This window comes from Arvicola amphibius, chromosome 17 (genome assembly GCF_903992535.2).
Source record: "Arvicola amphibius chromosome 17, mArvAmp1.2, whole genome shotgun sequence".
NCBI lineage: Eukaryota > Metazoa > Chordata > Mammalia > Rodentia > Cricetidae > Arvicola > Arvicola amphibius.
The window spans coordinates 29,513,405-29,537,520 of record NC_052063.2 but is presented as its reverse complement, the minus strand read 5'-3'; the positions used below and the strand labels follow the sequence as shown (position 1 = coordinate 29,537,520).

Sequence of the window (24,116 nt, the reverse complement as noted above, 5' to 3'; positions counted from 1 at the left end):
ACATTCATCTAAATTTCCATTTGTGAGAGTTGTCCCTCTATTTCTTATCCTTTTCATGCCTGGGGGCTCAGTACTCACCTGTATTTCTTATTTTTTGATGCCTGGGGCTCAGTAATTACGCGTTTTTCCGCATTCCTGAAAGTGATAGTTCTGGTTTATTAGTCTGCGTGAAGTGCGTTGTTTTAGTCATTCTTTTCTACTTGAAGCTCTAGATTGGTACTTCTTCATAGGGCCGGCATTCCGTCCGCCCGCCCTCCCTCCCTCCCTCCCTCCCTTCCTTCCATGCACTTCCCCTTCTTCGTTTTTTCCCCCTTTTACTTGCTTTGGATTCATTTTGCCCTCTTAGTTTTGGAAGGCGTAATCTTTGGTGGTTGGCTCCATCTCTCGTTTAAATATAAACACTTAAAATTATAAATTTCCATTAAGTAATAGTTTACCTGTATTTCACAATTTCTGTGTTTTTAATTCTTGATCTGTTTATTCTGTCTTTCATTGTACTTATCCTCTGTGTTCCTAAGTATATTTGTTTGTTTGGTCTGTTAGAGATTGCTCTAGGAGTTACAGTATATACACACTTTGTTTTTGTAAATTTGTTTACTAAAGCTATAGATTCATCAGAAGATATCTTTCATATGAATTCAATTCTTCAATATATATCATTTTTTAAAATGACATATATAATAGTGTGGCCAGATTTTCTGGACCCCCCTCCCCACACACACCCCTGGCTTCCTGGTCCTTGTGATCACCACGGAGAGAAGATAGCACATACATACAGAGTAAAGGGGAGCAAACGCCAAACTGACCCGAGGGGTCATTGTCCCATGTACATTTTAGGTAGCCCACATACTGTTTTTCAAGTCTTTAGTACAAACAACTTTCCCCAGGAACTTTGTTCAGCCCACGTGATTGTCAGGCCTGTTTGGATTTGTTTTTATCAGAAAGCCTCCAGCAGTAAGTAATCTTAGAAGGTTTTGGTAGATATCTGATGGCCTTTAGGGAAGTTCAGAACATCACTTTTCCTCAGGTCAGAGATGTGACTCAGATTGCAGTCTGAGTAGTCCTGAGAGAGAGCTCTGCAGTTCAGGCCTTGGTTTTACCAGCTGCTAACCTCTAACTAGCCACTTGACACCCGATAAACCAGTTTTTTTTAAAGAACCTGTCTTCGTGGCTGTTGTTTAGTTGGGTGGTAGAACACTTGTTATGCCCACAGTCTTGATAAAATCCTCAGCACATGCCCCAAAGTAATTTTTTTAAATTATAGTGTTCTTTGAATATTAATCTCTCGTTTCTGTGGTGATGGGCTTCTCTCTCTGTCTGATTTCTGTTTATGTGACCTGTTATAACTGAGAGGTAGGAGTATTGAAATAATCAAGTGTAAACTTGGTTGTGTTAGTTCCACTTTCAAGGTTACTATTTACGTCAGCTTGAATCTCTGTTAGTTACATAGAAGACTGTATGTCTTGGGCTCAGTTGGTGAGGTGCTTAAGGACCTGAATTTGGTTAAAACCCGCAGTAAGAACAGCCAGGTGTAGTGATGAGGTTTGTAATAAATACCAGTGCTGATAAGTTAGAGACAGGTGCAGCAGCCAGCCTAGCCTGCCTCCGGAGTTCTAGGCTACAGACCTAGTCCCTCCTAAAGATGGAGGTGTATTATCTTTTGTGCTTTCTTTTAGCCAGGTCACATCAAAGATTTAGTCTGAATTTTGAGGCAGAAATCTTTGGTTCTATTATACCTGTCGGCCACTAATTAGCTGTATGAATAAAACTCTCCCAAATTATCATTTCTTTTTTAAATCTTTAAAACAAGATATTTAAATGAAATGTGCTGTTGTTTTTTTTCCTCCAGATTTCTTTTCTAATCTAGAGACTTGGTTTCATGAATGGCTCTTGCTTGAAACATGTACACTCTTTCTCAGAGTAATACTTCATGTGTGCAAAATCAAATGCTTCTGAAAGTACCAAGTATATTAGACTATCGGTTTTAAAAATAATGATTGCATATTCAGTTTCATGCTTATTAACACAAAGTATAATGCTACATAGTAATGTTTAGACTGATAATGGTATAAATGGTAATAGAGGCAAATGAAATGACTGTAGAAATATTATATCTGAAAAAATTAGTGGTGACAAAAATCACAGATGCAGACAGATAGTAAAGCTATGGACTTGTTACTTGTATTTTCAATTAAGTAAATACTACATTTCAGTTAGTGGGTTAGTAAAATGAAGGTGTAATTTTCTTTTATGTCTTCTTTAGTAACATGGTCACTTTGTTGGATTATATTGATTATTTACTCTTAAATGATATGGGGAAATTAGGAGATAGGAACAACCATAGTGTTCCTGAGGTCAGAGGGACATTGGTGAGCCAACCAGGAATCTTGACAGAAGTGGAAAGAGTCTGCTATTTAATACCTTGAACATTTCATCCTTAAACTGAATTGGATTTGGAAAACTTCAAAGGTATGATTCATAGAGAGTCTAGTCATCCCAGAAGGTCTAGTCCTACATGAGAATGTCAAGGGGAATAGAGATTTGTATTTTAAAAGGGTGTTTTCATGCAGTTGAAGTCAGTAAAGCAGGGGAATAGAGACTTGTATTATAAAAGGGTGTTTTAATGCAGTTGAAGTCAGTAAAGCATTCAATGTATTTTGTGGTTCATTAATTCAGTATTTATGTTGTGTGTCACTGTTTTAGGCACTGAAGATAAGAGTGATAAGCATAATAGACAAAGAGCCTCTTTTTGAGGACTTAGATACTAAGGGCTGACAGACAGACAAATGTGAACAAAATTCAGACAGTTGGGTGGTCAGTGAAGGCCTTTGTAAAGACAGAAGTGTCAGCGTTAAGGTGGTTGGCATTGAAAAACTGAGGTGAAGTCATCGGAAAACAGCAACAAGTGCAGTGGCGCTAAGTTGGAGAAGGTCGGGACAAGGATGGGGCGGCTTCATCCTGCTCCTCCTCTTCTCTCATCCTTCTTCCTTTCTTCTTTTTTTCTTCTTTCTTCCTCCACATGTCATTATCACTTCTACCTGCACTCTTAATCCTCTTTCCTCTCATGCTCATTAACTTCTGGCTTTGGTTCAGTCCGCTGCTTGCCCTGTTCCTTCTTCCCTGCAGTTGCCTGTCTTAAGACTAGCTTCCTAAGTGGCTCCTTAGTACTGACACTTCTGCATACTGTATTTCCTCCTAGCTCTTGACTCTCAGAATTATTTTACATTTTTTCCTCCTGCTTTAAACCTCTGACATCTCCTTTTATATCCATGCTTTGAGTTGATGACTTTGTTTTGCATTTAGGTAGACAAACATAATGCCTGGAGATTTGCAGGATACTTCCAATAAATGCCAACTTATTTAAATCTTCTCCTACTTAATAACTTTCTTGCATTAATATACCCTGTGCCTAAGTCCAGTCTCTTAGCTATTGCACCCATATTTACTAAAAATCACCTGGAATCTATTCTTCTATCATTTTCCCCCATGTTTTTGTTGCTGTGATAAAACACCATGACCAAGGGACAAGAGTCCATATGGAGAGGAGGCATGCCAGAAATAGCAGACCTGGTGCCTAGAGCAGGAGGCTCAGAGCTCACTCCCTTCTTGTGAGCACAAAGCAGAGGGTGAACTGGAAATGACAAGGCTTTAAACTCTCTGAGCCTGGCTATAGTGACATACTTCCTCTAACAAGGCCACACCTCTGAAATTACCACAGTACCATCAAATGGGGACCAAGTGGTTACATATATGAGCCTATGGGGAACGTCTTCATTCAGAGTACCACATACACTATATTATTTGTGTGTGTGTGTGTGTGTGTGTGTGTGTCTTATAAACTCCACTTTAGATATTCTTGCAGCCATTCTTTATTTTGCTTGCTTTTATGACTGAACTCTTTGTGAAAGATGCCTCTATTTTATCTCTATTTGCTTGTGAAGTTATTTTGTAATGCTGTTTTATTTCTATTGTCCAACCAAAGCTGTTGCTGTGAAGGGCCCTTCAGATGACTTCTGTACTGTTACTAGAGGGTGCTATTGATTTTAACAGTTGCTTTTCTTTGAACTGATCACCCCAGTTGTAAGAGTATCTACTTAGTTCTCCTTAGTTTTCTTCTTATTTGCTTGTGCTGTGCAGTTTGTTTAAACTTAAAGCAGCTCTAACGTCGCAGGGAGGTGACAGAGGATCCTCTCTCCTCCTGTGTTTTCCATTCCCATTCAATTTACAAGCATGAGGCTCAGAAAGTGTTGATGGTGTTACTGAAGTTCAGTAGGACCTCTTTGTTGTATTGCATTTTATTTGACCATTAGTCAGAGACAGTTTGAGTGTCTTGCATTGCTTTGCCTGTAAAACACATAAATCTGGGTGTTGAGCGACCAAATATTTGTGATAGCATTATTTATAGTCAGATTAAAAGAAGGATATCAGGAAAGCTACCACTACAGAGATACAAAATCTAAAGTTATTAAATTATGATGACCAGAGAATAAAGGGAATTTTGTTGGTTAACTTTTGTTTTTCTTTGTCAGTAAAAGAAACCTTCTATTTTATATTAATAATTGACCTTTGAAATCTGAATTAAGATATTCAGAAAATATTTGTAGTTATTTTGGCAGTTTTGCCAGTCTAATTGTGATTTACTCTTAAAATTCAGGAGTTTCTTTTTGTCTGCTGATGTTTCTTGTGTATATACTACTAGTATCAACTCAGGTTTTGGAAACATTTATCCCTGTAATCAAACTATAAATTAGTGACAGCCAGGAAACTTGGCTTTCGATACAAGGTTCTTGATATATATATCATGTTAGTTGTCCATGGTGAGTTCTGTCAAGTTGACAAAAATAAGTCACCTGGCCGGGAGGTGGTGGCGCACGCCTTTAATCCCAGCACTCGGGAGGCAGAGGCAGGCGGATCTCTGTGAGTTCGAGGCCAGCCTGGTCTACAAGAGCTAGTTCCAGGACAGGCTCTAAAAAGCTGCAGAGAAACCCTGTCTCGAAAAACCAAAAAAAAGAAAAAAGAAAAAATAAGTCACCTGGGAGATGGACCTCAGCACATTTGTGAAACACCATGTGGGTAGTGGGAATCAAGCTAGAATCCTCTAGAAGAGCAGCCTGTGCTTTTAACCACTGAGCCCTCTCTCTAGCCCCCTCTGAGCACACTCAGGACAGATTGTCTTAATTATTATGTTAATTGAGGTGGGAGACCAATCTACTGTGGGTGGCAATTTCCTCTAGCGGTAATTTTGGGCTGTGTAAGAATAGAAAGCATCTGGGCTTTAATCCCAGCACTTGGGAGGCAGAGGCTGGCAGGTATCTGTGAGTTCCAGGATAGCCTGGGCTGTTAAAAAGAGAAACCCTGTCTTGGAAAACCCCAAACAAGAACAACAACAAAACAAACAAAAAGATCAGAGAAAGCAGTAGTAGCATGTATGCGTTACAGTTCGCTTTCTTGTGGATGAATGTGACCGGTTCTCTCAAGTCCCCGCCACTGTGGCTTCCCTACCAAGATGAACTGCAGCCTAGACTTGTAAGCAGACAACCTTTTCTTTTTCAGGTTGCATTTGTCAAGTTCTCACCCTAAGGGAATGAAAGCTGGCCCTAGACTCACTTTGTCATCAAGCATGGCCTTGCATTCTGTCTTGTCTCATCTTCCTGAGTGCTGGAGTTAGAGGCTTGTGTCACTATGCTTGACATACGGACATTTTTGGAACCTGTTAAGGAAAACACTGTTACTAGCATAGTTCTGTAATTTCACAAAGTTTAGGTTTTTAATTGCCTGTAGCTCTTCATCTCTGGGTGGACTCTGCGATTTCTCCCATCCATGCTAGCATGTCAAGTCAGCTTGTAGTGTCATAGTTCAGTCTTTAAGCAGCCCTATCTTTGAGATTCCAGGGGTGAACCTCTTCTATCATAGCTAGAAGATGCAATCTTGCAGCAGAATTCCTCATCCTCTGGCTCGCTCCTTCTTCTTTCCTTTATGTTTTCCTAGCCATATGTAGGGATTGTGCAGGATCTGTAAATATATCCTTTGCCTCTGGACATCCACAGCTAGTTGTTTCCAGCATTTGATAAGTTGTAGCTTTCTGTCTTCTTGGGTGGGGGTAACTTGTTTGGTGACAGGTGACAGCTGCACTTATCTATGGGTATGGAGCCAAACATTTAGAATATAGTTAACCTATGTTTTATTTGACTAAATGCATTTACTTTGGCTTTTATTTGGTTTCAGTGAAACTGGTCAGATCTTTTAGTTGGTTCTAATTAATAGCCAATCCAGAATATACTTTCACTGAATTAAACAAGCAAACAACAATAACAATACCAAACTTAGCTAACTGGTTCAACTATTTAACCTCATTAAATGCAACCTTTAACTTTTGAATGTGTAGTGATGATTAAATTACAGATATTTTAGCTACTACCTCCATACTTCCAATTATTTGAAATATTATTGAGCACTGTAGTTGGAGAAAAAGTAGTATTGGGAAAATCATCTATCCGTGTCTACTTTTCTGAGTCACTTTAACAATTTTGTGAATTAAGGCCAGTAAAGAAAAATTTATTTGTTTAACTTGACATTTTTGCTTTTCCAGCATATCATATTATTGGCATAACTAAGTGTCTTTCAGTTTTGCATCTATGTTCGTAATTTTCTTTGTTTGGGCTTTATGTGGTTTGAGAATCAGGGTGACTGTGGCCTTGTAAAATTAATTGGGCAATGTTGCTTTTGTTTTCATTTTGTGAAAAAATTTGAGAAGTATTGGTATTAAAAATTCTTAGAAAGTCTGGTAGAATTCTGTGCTAAAAACTATCTGGCCCTTGGATGTTTTTGATTGAGAAACTTATAATGCCGGCTTCTCTTTGACTAGAAACTATAAATCTGTTTACATCGCTTAGCTGACTTTGATCTAACTTTGGTAAGGGGTATTGAGATAGTTATCCATTTATTTTCTGATTTGATTATCCATTTATTTTCTGATAGTTATTCATTTATTTTCTGATTAAAGTATGTTCTTATGATTATCTGGATTTTTTCAAATATTTATTTATTTATTATATATGCAGTGTTCTACCTGCATGTTTGTCTGCAGGCCAGAAGAGGGCATCAGATGTTATTCCAGATGGTTGTGAACCACCAAGTGGTTGCTGGAAATTGAACTCGGGACCTCTGGAAGAGCAGCTAGTGCTTTTAACCGCTGAGCCATCTCTCCAGGCCTGGTGTCTGTTGTTAAGTCCCCCTTTTCATTTCTAGTTTTGTTAATTTGGATATAATCTCTACCTTTAATTTGGGTAAGGGTTTTTCTCAAAGAACGTAATTGATTTTTTTTTTGTGTGTGTGTGTGTGCGTGTGTGTGTGTGTTGATTTCATCCCTGAGTTTGTTGTTAAGCTACTAGTATGAGAGTTCTCCAGTTTTTCCTTTACTTCCTCCCTCCCTTCTTTCCTTTCTTCTTTCCTCTCTTCCTCTCTTCCTCTCTTCTTCCTTTCTTTCTTCCTTCCATCGTAGAGTGCTATAAACTTGCCTCTAAGAACTGCCTTTATAGTGTCCCATAAGCTTGGGTATGTTGTATATTCATTTTCATTCAGTTCTAGAAAGTTTTTAATTTCTTTCCTAATATCTGTCTTGACCAATAATTTATTCAGTAGTGGCTAGTTTAGTGTCCATGGGTTTGTAAGCTTTCTGTTGTTTCTGTTGTTGGTTTAGTTGGTGATGGTCAAGTAGAATTCAGGGTGTTATTTCAGTTTTCCTGTGTCTGTTGAGACTTGTGTGGTAAATTTTGGAGAAAGTTCCATGAGGTGCTGTGAAATGTTCTGAAAATATTTGTTAGGTTCATTTGGTTTATAATGTCAGTTAACTTCAAGCATTTCTGTTTAGTTTTTGTCTGGATGACCTGTTTATTAGTGAGAGTGGGATATTGAGATATCCTACTATTGGTGTGTAAGGATCCGTATGTGACATAGGCTGTAGTAATGTTTCTTGTATGAACTTGTTGCCCTTGTTTGGTGCAGAGATGTTAAGATTTACAATGTCCTCTTGGCAGATTTTTCATTTGATGAGTATGTAGTGTTCTACCCTGTGCCTTTTGATTAGTTTTGGTTTGAAGTCAATTTTGTCAGATAGTAAAGCTTGCTTCTTAGATCTATTTGCTTGGAATATTTTTTTCTGTCGTTGATGTTAGTGTGTTTCTTGAGTGCAGCAGAGGAATGACTGAATCATGTTTACACATCTGTTTTGTTAGTCTGTGACACCCCCCCCCCCCCAGTTTGGGGGGAGAATTGATGTTGAGAGATACCAATAAGCAGTGATTGTTGATTCCTGTTTGTTGTTGAAGTGGTGGTATGTTCATGAGTGTGTGCATTTTCCCTCTTGATTTTGATTTGTCTGGGATTGTTTATTCCCTGGTTTTTGGGGCGGGGGTGGTTAAGATCCTTAGGGTGTAATTTTCCTTCTACCACTGTTGGTAGTGCTGCATTTGTAGACCATCCAAGAAAAAGGGACGAAAATTGTAACCATAAAGTTTGTTTGTGCTGACAAACCTTGTTTGATGATCACCCTGACTGCTTCCAGAATCCTAGGAGGTTGGTAAAGTATAGCTTCCTCCTATCTTTGAGAACCACGTGATATCATTTCCTGAGATGATTAGTTTATGAAGGTTCTTCCATAGCTGTCTAATCCACTGATGGATCCAAGGTGAATAGTGAGAGGGGGAGGAGGAAACTGTGCAGGGAGCAGTAGCCCTCACTGGAGCCAGTCTTCCCAGTGTGTGGTGCTCTGGCCTTTGTTCTACGTTTTGACAGAGTCTGCTTTACCACTCCTCATCAGTCCTGCTGGACTTTGAAACTGAGTTTCTGTCAGGTATTTGTACTACTGCCAGGCAAACCTTGCATTAACTTGCATATTTGAAAGTCTAGAATATACTTAAGGATACCCGCTTTAACATCTTTACCTAGTAATTCCACCATTTATGCACAGCTTACTGTGAGTTCTAGTGTTCCTGCTTTTGGTAAGTGTCGCATACTTACTGTTGGATTCTTTTTTGCGAGTAGGTAGGGTTGGTTTGTGTTCTGTGGTTGGGATTGTTTGCGGGTGCAGTTCTGCTCCTTAGAAATCAAGCTAATCTTCTCTGAGCGTGGTTTGGGGCTTTCTTACAGTCCCCCACAGTCTTTTTCTAAAGCTGCTTTTAGTTGTTAGCTGAGGCTTTCCTTCATTACCTTCTCTGCTCTGGCTGCCTGATCATGAGCTTTGAGGATTGCTTCCACTACTCATAAGTTTTCAGAATACTTTTCTGCAGACATTTTCATTACTCAGTTTAAACCTTAATAGGAATTCTCTGTTTAGTTCCTTGGATTTCTTCATTTCTGTAGCCTTCTGTCTGTTTGCTCTGCCAATCTTCGTTACCTTGTTTCTTTCCTCTTTCTGACTGGAACTTGTTTGGACTGTTAAGAACCTTGAACTCTGATTGGCTTCCACTCTGCCATCCTGTCATTCTCAGAACCCTCCCTACCATGGGCTGGGAGCACTCACTTCATAGGTTCTGCTTTCTTAATATCCTGAAATGACTGGTGCTTATATATCAGAACTGCTGTTTCATACAGTTTGCTTGGATAAATAAAGCTAGTTTCTCTCTTTTTTTCCTTTCATGGAAGATAGCTCTGCTTAATAGAAAATTTCATTGTACTTTTGGGAAATAACGTAGTTTTGTAACTTAACTATTTGTAGGACTTTGTGGGAAAACTGTCTGTAAACGTGTTTTGGGGAAAATGACTTGCTTGTTCCTGGTTGCTCGTTTTCTTCTTTCCACAGACAACCTTAGATACATTATGTAATGTCCCCTTCATTTATTGAACCTCATTTCGTTCTCCTGATGTGAAATCACCGCATTGCATTATTCTTTGTTTTATTAAATATAACATATAATTAGTATGTGCTGTTGTGTGGCATTAAGGTATTAAATGTTACCTTGTTATTTTTAGATGTAAATATATCTCTTGATAAAATTTATGTAATATGAAAGTGTACTAAGTGGAATTTTACACATTGTATTCAAAGAGGAAAACATTCTTACTCTATAACATAGTCATTCAAACTTTAGACTATGTCCACTGAGTCCAGTAAGGTAGAGCCTATCAAAGAGCTTTATTAATACTAGTATACCCTAATATTAAATCCAGTTAGCATGAGTCCAGTAAGGTAGAGCCTATCAAAGAGCTTTATTAATACTAGTATACCCTAATATTAAAACAGGATTGCCATTTAGGAGTTATATGATAAATCTGACATGCAGAGTGTATACTCAGGTTAAGAGATGAGCGTCATTAACTTCTCTCCCATGCCAAAGAGTGTGCATGGAAAGGGGCTGAAAGGCAGGCATTTGTTCTTCATCACTGGAGTTGATGTTGTTGATAGAACATTGGAGTGGATTTTTAACCTAACAGTTGTCTTAAAAATATGATGTGTTTACATCTTACAATGTGAAAATAAGCTTTGTGGGTGATATGAGTCAATGTATAAATATTTTACATTACTTAACATTGAAGTATAGGCATTGGGGTGGGAGCATCTAGTTAAATAACAGAATCTGAATTAACTGAATATTCGTAGAATAACCAGAGATCATTTAGGACCTAAAAAAAATGCTAGGGGTTAGTTGTTTTTTCTTTTCCATCAGCTTGTTTTCACTTTAAAGTTTTTTCTTTGTGTGTAATGTCTGATGACTGACATAATGGTGGGGGCAGGTGTGAGCGGAAATTTTTATACTACACAGTCTGCTTCAGAGTCTAGTGCTCAGTCTCCTCCTTTAAATACTCAAGAGCAAAGGTGGGCTAGATGTAAGACAGCTACTTTTGGTTCTCTTTGCATTTTGTATGTTAAGTTGAATATTTTTGTTAATGTTATATGTATTTACATGTTAGTAATTTTGATGGCTTTTGGATAATTCCACTCTAGAGGGAGAACTGGTGGGCGGTCCTTCCTGTGACACGACCCTTGAGTGACAGTTCTATTTGATTGCCTCCAGTACTGTGAGGAAAGGACACGACTCTATGGTGAGGACTGATGGACATACATTATCTGAGAAAAGAAACTACCAGGTAAGACTTTTTTCCTTCCCCTTTCTGTATTTGTCATATGACTTCATTGAACTATGTTCATATAACATTTGACTGGAACTAGCTGATTACAGTGGATACACCTCCTGAAAAATTTGTTGTAAGTTTGAAAATTATATAATAAAATTGACGGCTGAAATAACTGAACATTTTCCATAGTAAAGCATGTTTATAATGTATATATTTAGTACCAGAACAAGTTTTCTGACATAAATGCCAAAATTTAGGGCTATTTGATATATAATATATGATTTTATGGCTGAATTTAGAGACAGTAGTTGATAAAGTTTTATTTTTATGCATGATTCTGAAAGACTGAAATGTAAGCCTGGGGTTATATTCTGTATACTAGAGTGTTGGTGAAACGTAGACAGCATTGGGAAAGTTACAGAAGAAATACAAATGAAGTCTAGGAATGTATGATGACCCAGATCCTGTTTTATTTGCCACTAACTTGCTGTTCTTACAACATCAGATTCTTGTTTCCTTACTGATTTAACACTTCCATCCTTCATATGTCGGGATGCTCAAAAGATAATGGACTTGTAATATTGCTGTTCTTCCTGCGCTTTCAAAGAAGGCGAATTTTAAAGATAGTGTTATTGAACTGATTTGTTTTTTAAAGAATAGTGTTTTAAGTTTTAAATGGAAAACTTTTTTATTTCATCCGACATTAAATTCAGTATGAAATGTGAAGTAATGTGAACTACTGAGTAAAGTTGATGTAGAGTGAGCTGTTCGGTGTCCTGTACAGATACATAGTCTCACTTCAGGAGTCAGAGTGGTGGACGGGCTCTGGACAGCCACTCACTCTCGCACTGGTCACGTTTCTGAGAGACTAGTTCTTTGTTTCCCTGCTTTGAGGCAGGTGAGCACTGGAGAAGATTGAAAGTGAGTTTTTAGTGTGTGTGTCAGCAGAGAGCCTTGGGTTAAAAGCCTTGGCTTCTGATTTGAGCACTCCCTCCAGTAAAACACTTCTGTATCTAACCTAGAGCTTTCACCGAACTTGAGATGAGGATTGTGGCCCAATTGTTACTATGTTGATAAGCAGAGTGAGCGGAGACTACTCTGAGTCAAGTCTTCCATAGCCTCCTTTTCTGATTTGTCCTCCTAGACCTGACTGGCCTTTGCTAATTATTTGTACTTGTGTGTAGCTAGTTCGTCCTGCCTTGAAACCACCTTCAACAGTGTGGAAGATTTTGATTGGTCACACTTCTTGGGCTTTTCATCTTTTGTGAGGTTTTGTTAAATTATGTGAAGAATGGTGTGATTCTTCGTTATGTATCATTGAGGTGCTTACTTCCTTTTTGTGAAGTGTTAATATAGAACTTTTGTTTGATTTTACACCTTACAGCTAATTTGCATCATGGAACCATATTCATATAAAATTCCAGAATTTATACTTATAAAAGGAATAAAGCAGTTATATTTTGCACATGAAAAGCATTCCTTATTTCTTCCTATACTATTCTAAAAGTACTTTATTCCATATAATTTGCAAATAATGCAAGTTTTTAAGCTTGCCTAGAAAATGTATTCTTAGGCTTTTGCCAGCTGGATATATTTTCCTGTTTGCCTTTTATTTACTATAGAATGTTGTCCAGTGTACATTGAAACGACTTTAGAAATAGCTGTTTAAGTCTGATTTGTAAAATTCTTTTGTTTTGAAGCCTCCTTGGAAAGAACCTATGCATGGAAGTATGGTTTTGTATTTAGCATCAGGATGGATTTATTAAGATCGTATTGGACAATCACAAAACATTAAACACCAAAGTAAACATTGTTGTTTTTTAGTTGCTCTTAGGAGTTTGTATAATCTACAGTGAAACCAATTGAAGTTTATACATCTTTACTTTATAGAAATTTTGTTGTTTTCATTGTTAAAGTAGACTTTTTGTGTTTGTATAACTTCATTTGAGAGCTTTTGGTTTTGGAATTTGATTCTTTAAGCTTCCTGATAATAGCCCAGTATTTGAGTTTAACAAGACTATTTCTCTAACTCATTTCCATATAGTCCTTATCATGACTTTCAGATAAATGTGAGTTAAAGTACTGATTTTTGTAGTAGTATCTGCTTTGTATGTTTGGTCCATAAGCCCAGTTAGATATTTAAATATAGTAGATGAAGTTTGTTTGCATAAATAAATTAGTTAGGAAAGCAGTTTATTTAAATGGTTCATAGTACATTGATTTTAGAAGGGTTATCAAGCTTTCATAAGGAAATGAGCATTATGTCAGTTTTTAAAATCTTTTTTTTGTACTATTTTACCTTCTGTAATTTACACTAATCTCCCCACAGCTATGAGCATACATAAGTCTAAATCATCGTAGTTGCCGCTTTGGCTCACCAGCGGCTTCTCTCATGGTCAAGCTCTGAGCACGGCACCTAGTCGACTTTGTCCTCATTCTGACCCTCATTCCCTCAGTGCCCCTTGCCTAATTGCCTTTATCTGCTTTAACTCACCTTGTGCCCCAGGCTTTAATTATTTGGATCTCTCATGGATTGATAGCCCTTATTCATGACTCAGTAATTTGATTTTCATTTTTCTAGAAGCTGCCCTGTAATGGGCTCATCTTATGTACTTGTAGATTAGTGTTCACCTTTGCACAGAACAGTCATCTGGTTTCCTTAAGTTACCTGTATATGTTCACTGTTCAGTTCTGTAGACAGTAGAAACAAATGGCTACGTAAACTCATTTAAATTAAATGATATTAACATTTTAGTTTACCAGCCATGCAAGCCACATTTTACATACTAAAAATAAACATCTGCTGGTGGCTACTGTAGTGAAGTTTGCATATTTGATTGTTTTTATCACTGTATAAAAGTGCAAGACAGTGCTTCTGTATGAAATATGCTTTTTGAAAACTGGAACTGTATGTTATTTTGGTGCTGCCGGTACCTAAGCTTGGCACCTGCTATAGAGATGTTCAGCATATTGCTTGAGTAAAGTTACAGTGAAAAAAGTAAAGGAAGAAATGGGAAATATGCTAGATATCAGCTAGTGGTAGTTCCAAGGTTCTTACTATGAATAGAACCTTTTTTCATTTATCTCTTAGCAATAAAAATAATTTGTTCCACATAAAATTGTTGAAGGAAAACACAAAAGTCCAATGTGAAAGTTTACCTTCATAACTTTTTCTTTAGTGCTGTGCTGTGTGGTCTTGGTTAGTGAGTAAAAGTGCCAATGTGAAGTTTGCTGCTCTTCAGGATTTTGTTGTTGTTTTTAACAAGTGTCTATTTTCAACTTGCTCATTATACTTTTGGAGATATTGCCATATCTCATTTTTTTGCTTTTTATGTTTCATAAGTAATCATTAATTTGAGTTTGGTGTTTCATTCTTTTTTATACATATTTTTATTATGTATGTAGTTTTCATATGTTTTGACATTATGCCTTAGATTCCATTGTTTTGTGTAGGAAAAATGAACTTTCAGCCTACCTAAACCGTACACACTTTCCCAAATTAAACTCTTAACACTTGACAGTGTAATATAAAGTACAAATTAACCTAATTATTAAATCCATAAATGGTTAGATAGGTGTATTTCTACTTGCTAAGTTTTAGGTATTGCTAGATACAGATTAATATTTTGTGCTCCAACAAAATGTAAGTATAACTAAGCCATGGAAAGAATTTCTAGACAGGGTCTCTCTGTGTAGCCCTATAGCCCTAGCTGTCCTGGAACTTTCCCTTTAGACCAGCTGTCCTCAAACTCATAGAGATCCTCCTGCCTCTGCCTCCCAAGTGCTGGGGATTAAAGCTGTGTGCCACCAAGCCTGGTGGAATTGCCCCTTTTCTTTTTTATAATTCAGCATTTAAAGTTAATTGATGATGTCTTAGAGTCTTAATTGTGCCAGTTAGCTTGTACAGGGTACCTTCTAATGCCTTACTACTAATGTCTGTGCATTTTCAAATATGTAAAATATGAAAGATAGAAAAGAAATATAGAGAACACTTGGTAGAATAAAATATGTGGGAATTGTTTTTTAAATGAGTACTTAATAGTTGAAACTTGTCAGTAGACCTAGTGGGTAGAGTAATGATGGAGGTAGGTTTTAGTCTTTGTTACTATTTGGTATAGAATAAAGGTAAACAGCAGTAAGCAGATGAAAAAAATTAATTAAAAAATAAAAAGACTAAATCTAGTGAACTGGGTCACAGTTTTCTTTTTGCTTTTGAAAATTTTGACAACAAAGGGCCCTAACTATTGTCCCTAGACAGAGATGCAAAGCAATATAGTGGGCTAAAACTTGAAATGATGACTTTCTATATTTGGTTCTTTTGCATATTACAGCTGCTAGCAGACGTGGTGTAGAATAATAGTAATAGCAGTGGAATATTGAAGTGTGTGCCACAGTCACAGTTTCAGCAGCCGAAGTCACTTGGAGTTTATAACCTAAAATTTTAAAAGTAAAGCTTGGTATTTTATTTGACCTTCTGTCTGCTTTTTTCCTTTTTTCCATGTTTCTGTGGCCAACTAATACCAGGTTAAATGAGCTCCCAAGTTCCTCACTGGTTGGCTCACTGTTAGATTATCTAGCCTTCTTTTGTGTTACATGCAAACATTTTTCTTCTGAAGTCATAAAATGACATCAAGGTTTGTTTTCTTTAATTATTCTTATGTTTGTTTCTGTGTTCCTGTTTCATGTGTGCACGTACACAAAACCACGTGGTGGAGGTTAGAGGATGACTTGTTGGAGTTGTTTTTTGAACTCAGGCTTTGTAGCAAGTATCTCTAACCCCTGAGCCATCTCAACTGCCCCATGACATTTGTTTTCTAAAGAACTTGTTTCCTTGAAATAAAACTGATAGTTTATGCATACCCTTAGTGTCTTGGGGTGTAGTATGTGTTAGTTTTATAAACTTGCCCTAGGACCAAAAAATTCTTCTAAGTGAATCTGTTAGGCCTAATGTCTTACAGTGGTAGTTTAAATATGTCAGATACTATTGTTTTCCAAAGATTTAAAAGTATCTGGTGGCATACCTTGTATTTATTTGGGACTATATCCTCCTTTTGAGAATTTAGGCCCTAGCCTTTACATGAAAAATACTGTTTTCTTCAGAGAGAGAGAGAGAGAGAGAGAGAGAGAGAGAGAGAGAGAAAAAAGCTATTTGCCTCATCTGTGAATATGGAAATTATTCATTATTAAATTTGAAATTGCTCATACAAATATTGGTGTGAGCTGTATAAAATAATAGGAGCAAGCAGAGTTGTCTCTGCTAGTATCAGTGATTACAGCTTCATTTTTGTGTTTAGAGTTTTCTGAGTTCCCATATTAAAACAAAACAGCTATATAGCCAAATCAAAACCCATTGACATGCTTATAATAAAATTGAGAAGATGACATCCTTGGAGCCCCAGTTTACCTGTATTTGTAGTTAAGAAGACAGAACAGTTCAGTGTTGATCAGCCACCGAAGAGAACAGTACTCAGCAGATGGTTTTTGGCTAGTATGATTAACTAGTTGGAAATGAAAGTAGTTTTTGCCAAATTCTATGATGACTATAAGAGATCCCGTTACCTCCTGTGAGAGGAATGTCCAAGTGCTCTCAACCTCTAAAGAATGCAGTCAGATGCCTGCCAGCCTGGTCTAGAGAGCCAGTTCCAGGACAAAAGAACGCAGTCAGAATGGTGCAGTGTGTAAGGCAGGCGTGGGAAAGGGTCCAGACAAAAATGGGAGGGAGAACAGAGCCAGGGGTGCCCCAGAAAACAATACATGGATTTCCAAACATTGAATGAAAATAATAAAAGAGGGGACTGCATGACGCTAGGGAAGTTATTTAATAAACTATTATACTAAATTTCTTGAATTGTCAACTCCCAAGTGATCTTTGAGGATTATGTTTGAGAGTATACCAATTTTGAGTTTCATTCATATGGTCAGTATTTGTTGGTCATTCGATAATGTCACAATCCATTGAGATTTTATTTGAGACATGTTTCTCTATTGAGATTAAAGATTTTAAATTCTGCCTTTCCTCTTTAAGTTTAAATGTATCTGAACTAGATCATATAAGGTATGAGTTGGGAGTCCAGTATTCTCTTTACCGGCAGTCCCGCCCTAGCTAACCAGGGCTGGCTTTTTGTCCCCGTTATCTGTTACTCCTGTCTTCTGATAAGCTTGTCCATGGCTGTACAATGCTGTTCCGTTTTCAAACTGTCATAGCTTTATGTTTGGTATTTATCTGTTAACTTTGGTCTTACTGAGTCTTTTGACACATTTTTGATATTTTAATATTTTGATATTTTAAAGATTTGAAACTAAGAGTTTGAGTAGAATTATTTTGTTTTTGGTTGGAGAGGATGATGATCCTTCTATAGTTTTCTATCCATCTGTGAATTCATGTATTGGATATTTTTAAGTCCAATTCTTAACCTTTTAAACAGACCTTTAAATTCACTCATATTTACTCCTAACCACTTTGATCTGTGGTTATAAATGGTACATTAAAGGAGTATATTATATAGGTGTTAGTATTAAAATAGCTAATTTTTTTCCAAGTTGAGTTTTATACCCATCACTGTTGCAGAACTTTTATACTCATCAGTAGTTTTTGTATTTTTCTACCAAGAATCATTTAAAAGCTAGTTTAAATGCCTGGTGTGTCTAAATTGATGAGTATTTCTGGTAAGTTTCTGAAAAGAAGTTGTTGGGGAGTTGTAATCTTTTCCTTGTTACTCACCTTACAGGGAAAGCTTTAGGTTGTCACCATTAAATAGGATGTTGGCGTGGTGATTATTTTATGTAGCTAATATGTGGGTGAGGTAGAGAAATGGTTGCAGGGATATTGCCTTCTGTTTCCTGCTCCCCTCACTCCTCTTTCTCCTGTGCTGTCCTTTCATAAATTGTCTTCGCTGTCTGTGATGCAAGTTATCACTCTGTAGCCCAGCTGGCCTCAAATTTGCATCAAGCTTTTCTTGTTGCTTTCTGTTGATTTCTCCTGAAATCCCTTTTTGTCATTGGAGAATGTAATTAGTGTGATACAAATTATTTATTTATGTGCTAAAAATGTTTTGGAGTGCTCTGTTTTCCTGTTTCCTTTCCATGTTCAGCAGTATATTTAATTATGGAAATGTTTGTGCTTATTAATTTCCACTGTTTGTTTATGCATGCCCACCTGAGAACCCTGCTGGACCGTGGTAAAGCAGTGAGTGGAGTCAGGTTGGGAGGTGGGCGTCCCTAGCGCTGTGGTGACCCAGCACCGTGTTTGTTTTCACTTCCTGCATCTACATCTCTGTCACATGTTTTTATTAGTGATTGCTGGGAGGCAGGGTAATCATGGTTTTCTGCTGTTCAATATCACCCATACTTTGGCTTTTTTCTCTTTTTCTTCATTTTCTACTCTTTTTCTCTTTTTTCCTCTTTCCTCCCCCATTTCACCTCTCTTTCCGTTTTCTTCATGTTTTTGTTTGGGGTATCATTTCCATCATACTAAAAGAAAACCAAAGGGTTTTCTTCTAAATGCCTATCTGGTGGTGATGAATTCTATTAGGATTCCTGTCGGGTTTTTTTCCCTTTATTTTTAAAATCTACTTTTGCCCAGTAAGAAATTGAAAATTGGTAGTTTCTCTTTTAGAATTTAAAAAATAGTGTGCTAGCCAGGCCTGGTGGCACAGACCTGTAATCCCGTGCGTGGGACTGAAGCAGGCAGATGGGAGTGTTAGGTGTACCTGTGCTGGCACACCCAGTCTGCCAGTCAAACAATTTCAAAATGGTATGCGACTGTTTTCTGACTTATTTCTTCTGTGATTGTTATCTTTAGTTGTTTATGTGTATCTTTCTTTTTTGATACTAAGGATTAAGACTTTTTGTCTTACCATGATAAATCTTTTTTTGTTTTTTGTTTGTTTTTTGTATTTTATCTTTTCAAGACAAGATTTCTCTGCATAACAGCCCTGGCTGCCCTGGAACTCAACTCTGTAGACCTTACTAAGGCCTTGAACTTAACGATGATAATCTTAAAATATATGCTTTTGATTATGGCATCATTTTCTCCATGACTCCAGTGCTTGGAAGTTGTTGTGTTCATTTATAGTTTTTATCAAATTGTCATTTGGGTTCTTTTTTGGGGGGGGGGGGGGTTGTTGGTGGTTTGGTCCTTCAGATATTTTCTGTGCTTTTGTTCCATGGGACTCAATTACATATATATAAATTGCCCTTAGACTCTCCCTTCATTTATTGATTTACTTCTCTAGCTTTCTTTTCTTTTTCCCCTCATATTTTGTTAAATGGGTTTTGGCCCACGGTGTCTCCATGTTCTGATTAGCATGCTGATTTCTTTTCTGCCTCCTTTTGCACTTCGTGTTTGATGATGCTGTCATTGTCTTTGTCCACTAGTTCTGCCATCTATGCCTTTAATCAGTAGAACGCTTCTGTCGGTTAGCTCAGTTTTCCCTATATGTTTTATCTACTCTTCATTTTACTGCTCCTTTGCATAATTTTTTGTCTTCGGTAGTTTTATTTTGTTGTCTTATATATTATTTAATATTAGTGTTAAAATTCTTGAGGTTTCCTGGGGGTGGAGTTAAATTATTTAGAAATCATTTGCTCCTTATGAGATTTTTCTCTTGTCTCTGCCTCTGTCTGCCCATTTTCTTTTGAAAAAATTTCATTAAAGAGAAACAGTAGCTTTTAGGTAGGGCTAATTTTCTTCAACTGCTAAGCTAGTGTTTTCCTGAGTACTTTACAGTGTTTTCCTGCTTCTGGGAACAATAATGATGTGTATTTCAGTGGAGCCTTTAGGATCAGTTTCTTGGTTCTTCTCGGGTGGTTCACTCCCCATACCATTTATGGCGCCTTCCCATTCTTGCTGGTCAGTACTGCACTACAGCCTTTGGGCCCTTCTCCAGTTCTCCTTAGCTGTTTCCCTGTGCAGCTTCTTCCTGCCTAGCTTTCAGTTGGCTTCCTTTAGGCTCTATGGATGACGCTGACTGAGCTCTAATACTCAGATCTGTTATATTGGCAAACTCGTATAGTCAGTTAGGAAGGGCAGTTATTGGGCTCCGTACCTGAGAGCTATTGTTAATGTGTTTCCCTCTTTTTTTTTTTTTTTTTTTTTTTTTTTTTTTTTTTTTGAGACAGGGCCTTCTGTATGGCTTGAGTAGGCCTTGAACTACCTACCAATCCATTTGCTTCTGTATTTTATCCATTTTTAAAGTGTGAGAAGAGATTCTTACTACTAGTCCATCTTGGTTGGAACAGTTTTAAGGTTTCCTTCTCTGAAATGATAAATGAGTTGAGAAGATAGATGAATCATTCTGAATAGTGAGACTAGATTTACATGCAGCTTAGATGCTCTCTGTTGTAAAAGAACACTGTATAATATGCAGCACAAAGCTATCACAGCAGGACTTATAGAAGATCATTTGGAAAGAAATATACAGATCGGTAAATAAATTTCGAGTTGCCGTCCATTCCTTTGAATTCACTCCTTCCTTCATTTTTTTCCCAGTATATAATAGGACCCTAAACAGTTGTCATTCATTCTCCTACTTGAAGTTACAATTTTTAATGAAAACCTGATACTTTCTCCAAAAAGTAAAGACCATATGTGGAACACTATGTGGCTTATTAAGTTTTAAAACCTTTCTGCCGGGATAAAAGTACTGTGCTAATTCTCTAAAAATGCAATGGGTAGAAGAAGAACCTTCAATTCTTCTGATATCATGTTGGGCTGATTATGTGCAGTCATTGACAAGTTCACATTTAATAGTGTGATCTTCTTGAAGATTTTCCTTGTAAAAGTACTCAGTTTAACAAATAAAGAAGGAACGAGAGAAAAGCAAATTGCCGTAGACCGCCGGAGTAGTAAGTGCTGCAGCAGTGTCTGCAGGCACGCTCTCGTTAAATGTTGTCATCATTATTATGTTATTTCTGTGTACCCTAAATCTGTGACGATAAAAGCTAAAATCTGTGCCTGTCTTCTTGTCTGTCCCAAATAAGATTGCAGTTTGCTTTTTAATCATGCCTCAGGGTTTGTTTGCTTTCAGTACAAAGCAACCATCATATGCAAATAAAGCACTTATTTATTTACCAATGTAATAACTTACCTGGCTCATCCAACATGAAAACATCATTATTTTAAAGGGCAGAAGTAGGAAAAACTCAAGGGTGTACCAGCTTAACCAAGTTCAAGGCTAGAGCCGCGTAGAATAAATATAGCATCATATTCACTCATATTGGAAATACATGGCGTACATGTAATGGACTAGAGAAAGGTGGAGCACTTCTTTTGGTGACACAGCATTCACATGCATAATTTCAGTCTGGTTATGAAAAACATCAGTTTGGTTATGAACCAAAATTGAGACATTCTCCAGTGTATCTGATCCGACATTGATGTCACAAAAGGCAGAAGGACTGGGTAAAGTCTCCAGTTGAAAAAAAATAAATGTAAGTAAACAGAGAAATAATTGAACAGCTGAAATGGGTGAAGCTGGGTATATCTGGAGTAATACCGTATCTGGAGGACCTAACAAGAACTAAGATCTTTAAACTGGTCATGTACCTGATGTATGTGAGGAACAGCAAGGGGCCAGTGTGTAGCAGGAACACAGTAAGAGAGGAGGACATAGAGCTAGCACAGGATAGGCTATAATGGAGTGCATTTATCTCTAAATCACTTAGCGTTTAAATTATTAAACAAGTACTCACATCTATGAATGTGAGTAGGGACTAGGAAGTGAGTATAGTTCAGGTGAAAGCACTTGTCTAGCATCGCAGGACCCTGATCTCAGTCCCTAGCACCGCCTTTTCCCAAGTGACCCTCCTACCTAAAGTATGTGCCACCTCACTCCCTTAAAATCTTTTAAAATTTTATCATTTGATTTGATTGACGTGAATCTCCCGCGGACAGGCCCTTATTTGTTGTTGTCGTCGTTTTTTTCAACCTAGAACACTTGAATTAATTTCTTCCCAAGAAATGCTTAAGCCAAAAGTTCTCTCATTGTAAACAGTTCACTGGTCCATTGTAGGAGTTAGAGTTGTATAACCCAGCTTCCCTTCTGTTGATTGACGTTAGCATGATGAGAGCGTAGTGTTAGCGTGTGTAAGGAGTGGAAAGGTAACATGTTTGAACATAGTTTCCTAGCGTGTGTTCATGAAGGCCAGGTAAGCCCTATCCTTGCATATTCTGGGACAGTGCAAGATGCTCAGAGCTTTGCCCTTTTTTGGATTGTTTTAATTAGCATTTTGAAGCAGTCTAAAAGTGATTCTGGGGTTGGGTAATATGAAGAGATAAACAGGAGTCATAATGTTGAAACTGGACATTCAGATCTTTATAGCATGATTTCCTTATTTTTCAAAGAGCAGAAGAATCCCACCGTTTATCATGTTCTGGTTGGACTCCTTTCTTATCGTTTGCTGGAGTTTGAACTTGAGAGCTATGGTGTCAACCCTGCTGTAATATCTCAGGGAGCTCCTAGTGTGGGGCTGGTGCCATGGTTCACCCTCCAACCTTTCCTTCTCCACTCCAGCCTCCAGCTCTGAGCTTTCCAATCCCCAGAGTAGCAAATGTTGAAAGAAGTTGCACAGGTAAGTATATGGTGGGGAAAGCTGGGGTTTAACATGGTGTTATCATCTATATTCTGAGGGTGGATGGGGCCATCTTGCCAGTGAGTCATTTTGTTAGTTTAGAAATTTTTTTGTGTGTTTTCTTCATAACGCTATTTTGTAAATTATTAGGTAAAAGTCTAAAGAAAACACAAGTTCAGAAAAAAAGCTAAGGAAAAAGGCAAATCCAAAGACCACAATTTTTGCCCTGTGAGTCTGAAGAGGTGGTGGGTTTTATTTAAGCTTTCACTAGCTTTAAGTGTGCTTTCTTCTTCCCTGAGATGGTAAGCAGGTAATGAGAGAAATTCCAGCATGTTTCCTCTAAAGTGTGACAGGAGGACTGGGACATTCTGTCCTTCTGGGTTTGCCATTAGCAAAAATAAGTAGGATGCAGTTAAAGCATGCTATCCACACACGGTTCAGCCAGGGCTTTTGAATACTTTTCTGTTCCCTGTAATTCACACAGTGAGATGCATAGACTCCTGAGCATGCAGCAAGACATCTGAAATTAAACCCAGGAAAAACAATTCTTGATACCACCTAGTATAGGTGACATTTTTCCAGTATCTGTGAGTCATAGATTACTGAAATACAAAGTATTTTGTTGGCATTACAGACTCCCAAATGTAAATTTTTTAGTAGTTTGTCTCTCTTTCCTGAGTTCTAAAGCTTTAGTTTTCTGAGTGCTGTGTAGAAATACATATTCTTCAGCAACGTGTCAGGACCGTTTGCCCCCAGTCCTTCTGAGAAACACCTTCAATTACTTGCAGTGGGGCATTTCTTTGTTGTTTAGAGGGATTGTTTTGTATCCTGAACTTAGGAATTTCTCTGCTGTTAACTTGTCCTTCCATGGATATTTTATAATTTTATACTCTGTGTAAGGAGGAAGTACTGCTCAAGTTTGGGCTCTCCTGCATGGGTTTTCAATTCAGTTTCTTACAGTGTTAGAGTTGATTCTTTAGTGCATAGATGATCCACTAATGATACATGTATCTTTAATAATAGTAACTTTGTGGTTTTTAAATTCAAAAATACATGTTTCTTTCCTTTTATAGATTAGCATTATTAGATAATTAGAGCTTTGGTTTTATAATGGTATATTTTTATTTTAAAGTGTTTTATGTTTAACAAGTTGGATTTAGACCTATAAGGCTTACTGATAATTAGAAATGAAAAAAATTAAAACCCACCAAATCATTTTATTTAAATAAACAAAACACTTTACCAAGATCAAACCAACTCTTAGAAAGAGGCACAATGGTGAGCGCTTTCCAGCGCATACACAATTGGAAGGAACACATTCATTCTATGGCGTATCTGTGTGGAAATGCCGTGTTGGAAGACTGCTCGGGCACCAGATTTCAAGTTTTGAATTTAGAACGTTGTCTGTCTTTTACTTTTGCCTCCTAGACTTTGGGCATCCTATGTCTTTGTATTGATTATTCAAAAATACA

The 24,116-nt window shown here is 37.4% G+C and overlaps 1 protein-coding gene across 5 annotated transcripts in view; it reads left to right on the top strand.

The window, feature by feature from the left end:
* The window catches only part of Cnot2 (CCR4-NOT transcription complex subunit 2), a 90,813-nt gene that overhangs the window by 20,048 nt on the left and 46,649 nt on the right, over positions 1-24,116 (top strand). For 2 of the 5 annotated variants that reach the window (XM_038314393.1, XM_038314390.1), the window contains exon 2: positions 10,943-11,085. In XM_038314393.1, coding sequence (XP_038170321.1) covers positions 11,038-11,085 — 48 coding nt within the window. In that variant the 5' untranslated portion in view covers positions 10,943-11,037. Of the gene's footprint in view, positions 1-10,942; positions 11,086-22,586; positions 22,645-24,116 lie in introns of those variants that run through there. The other 3 variants (XM_038314392.1, XM_038314389.1, XM_038314391.1) reach the window with 2 other exon arrangements.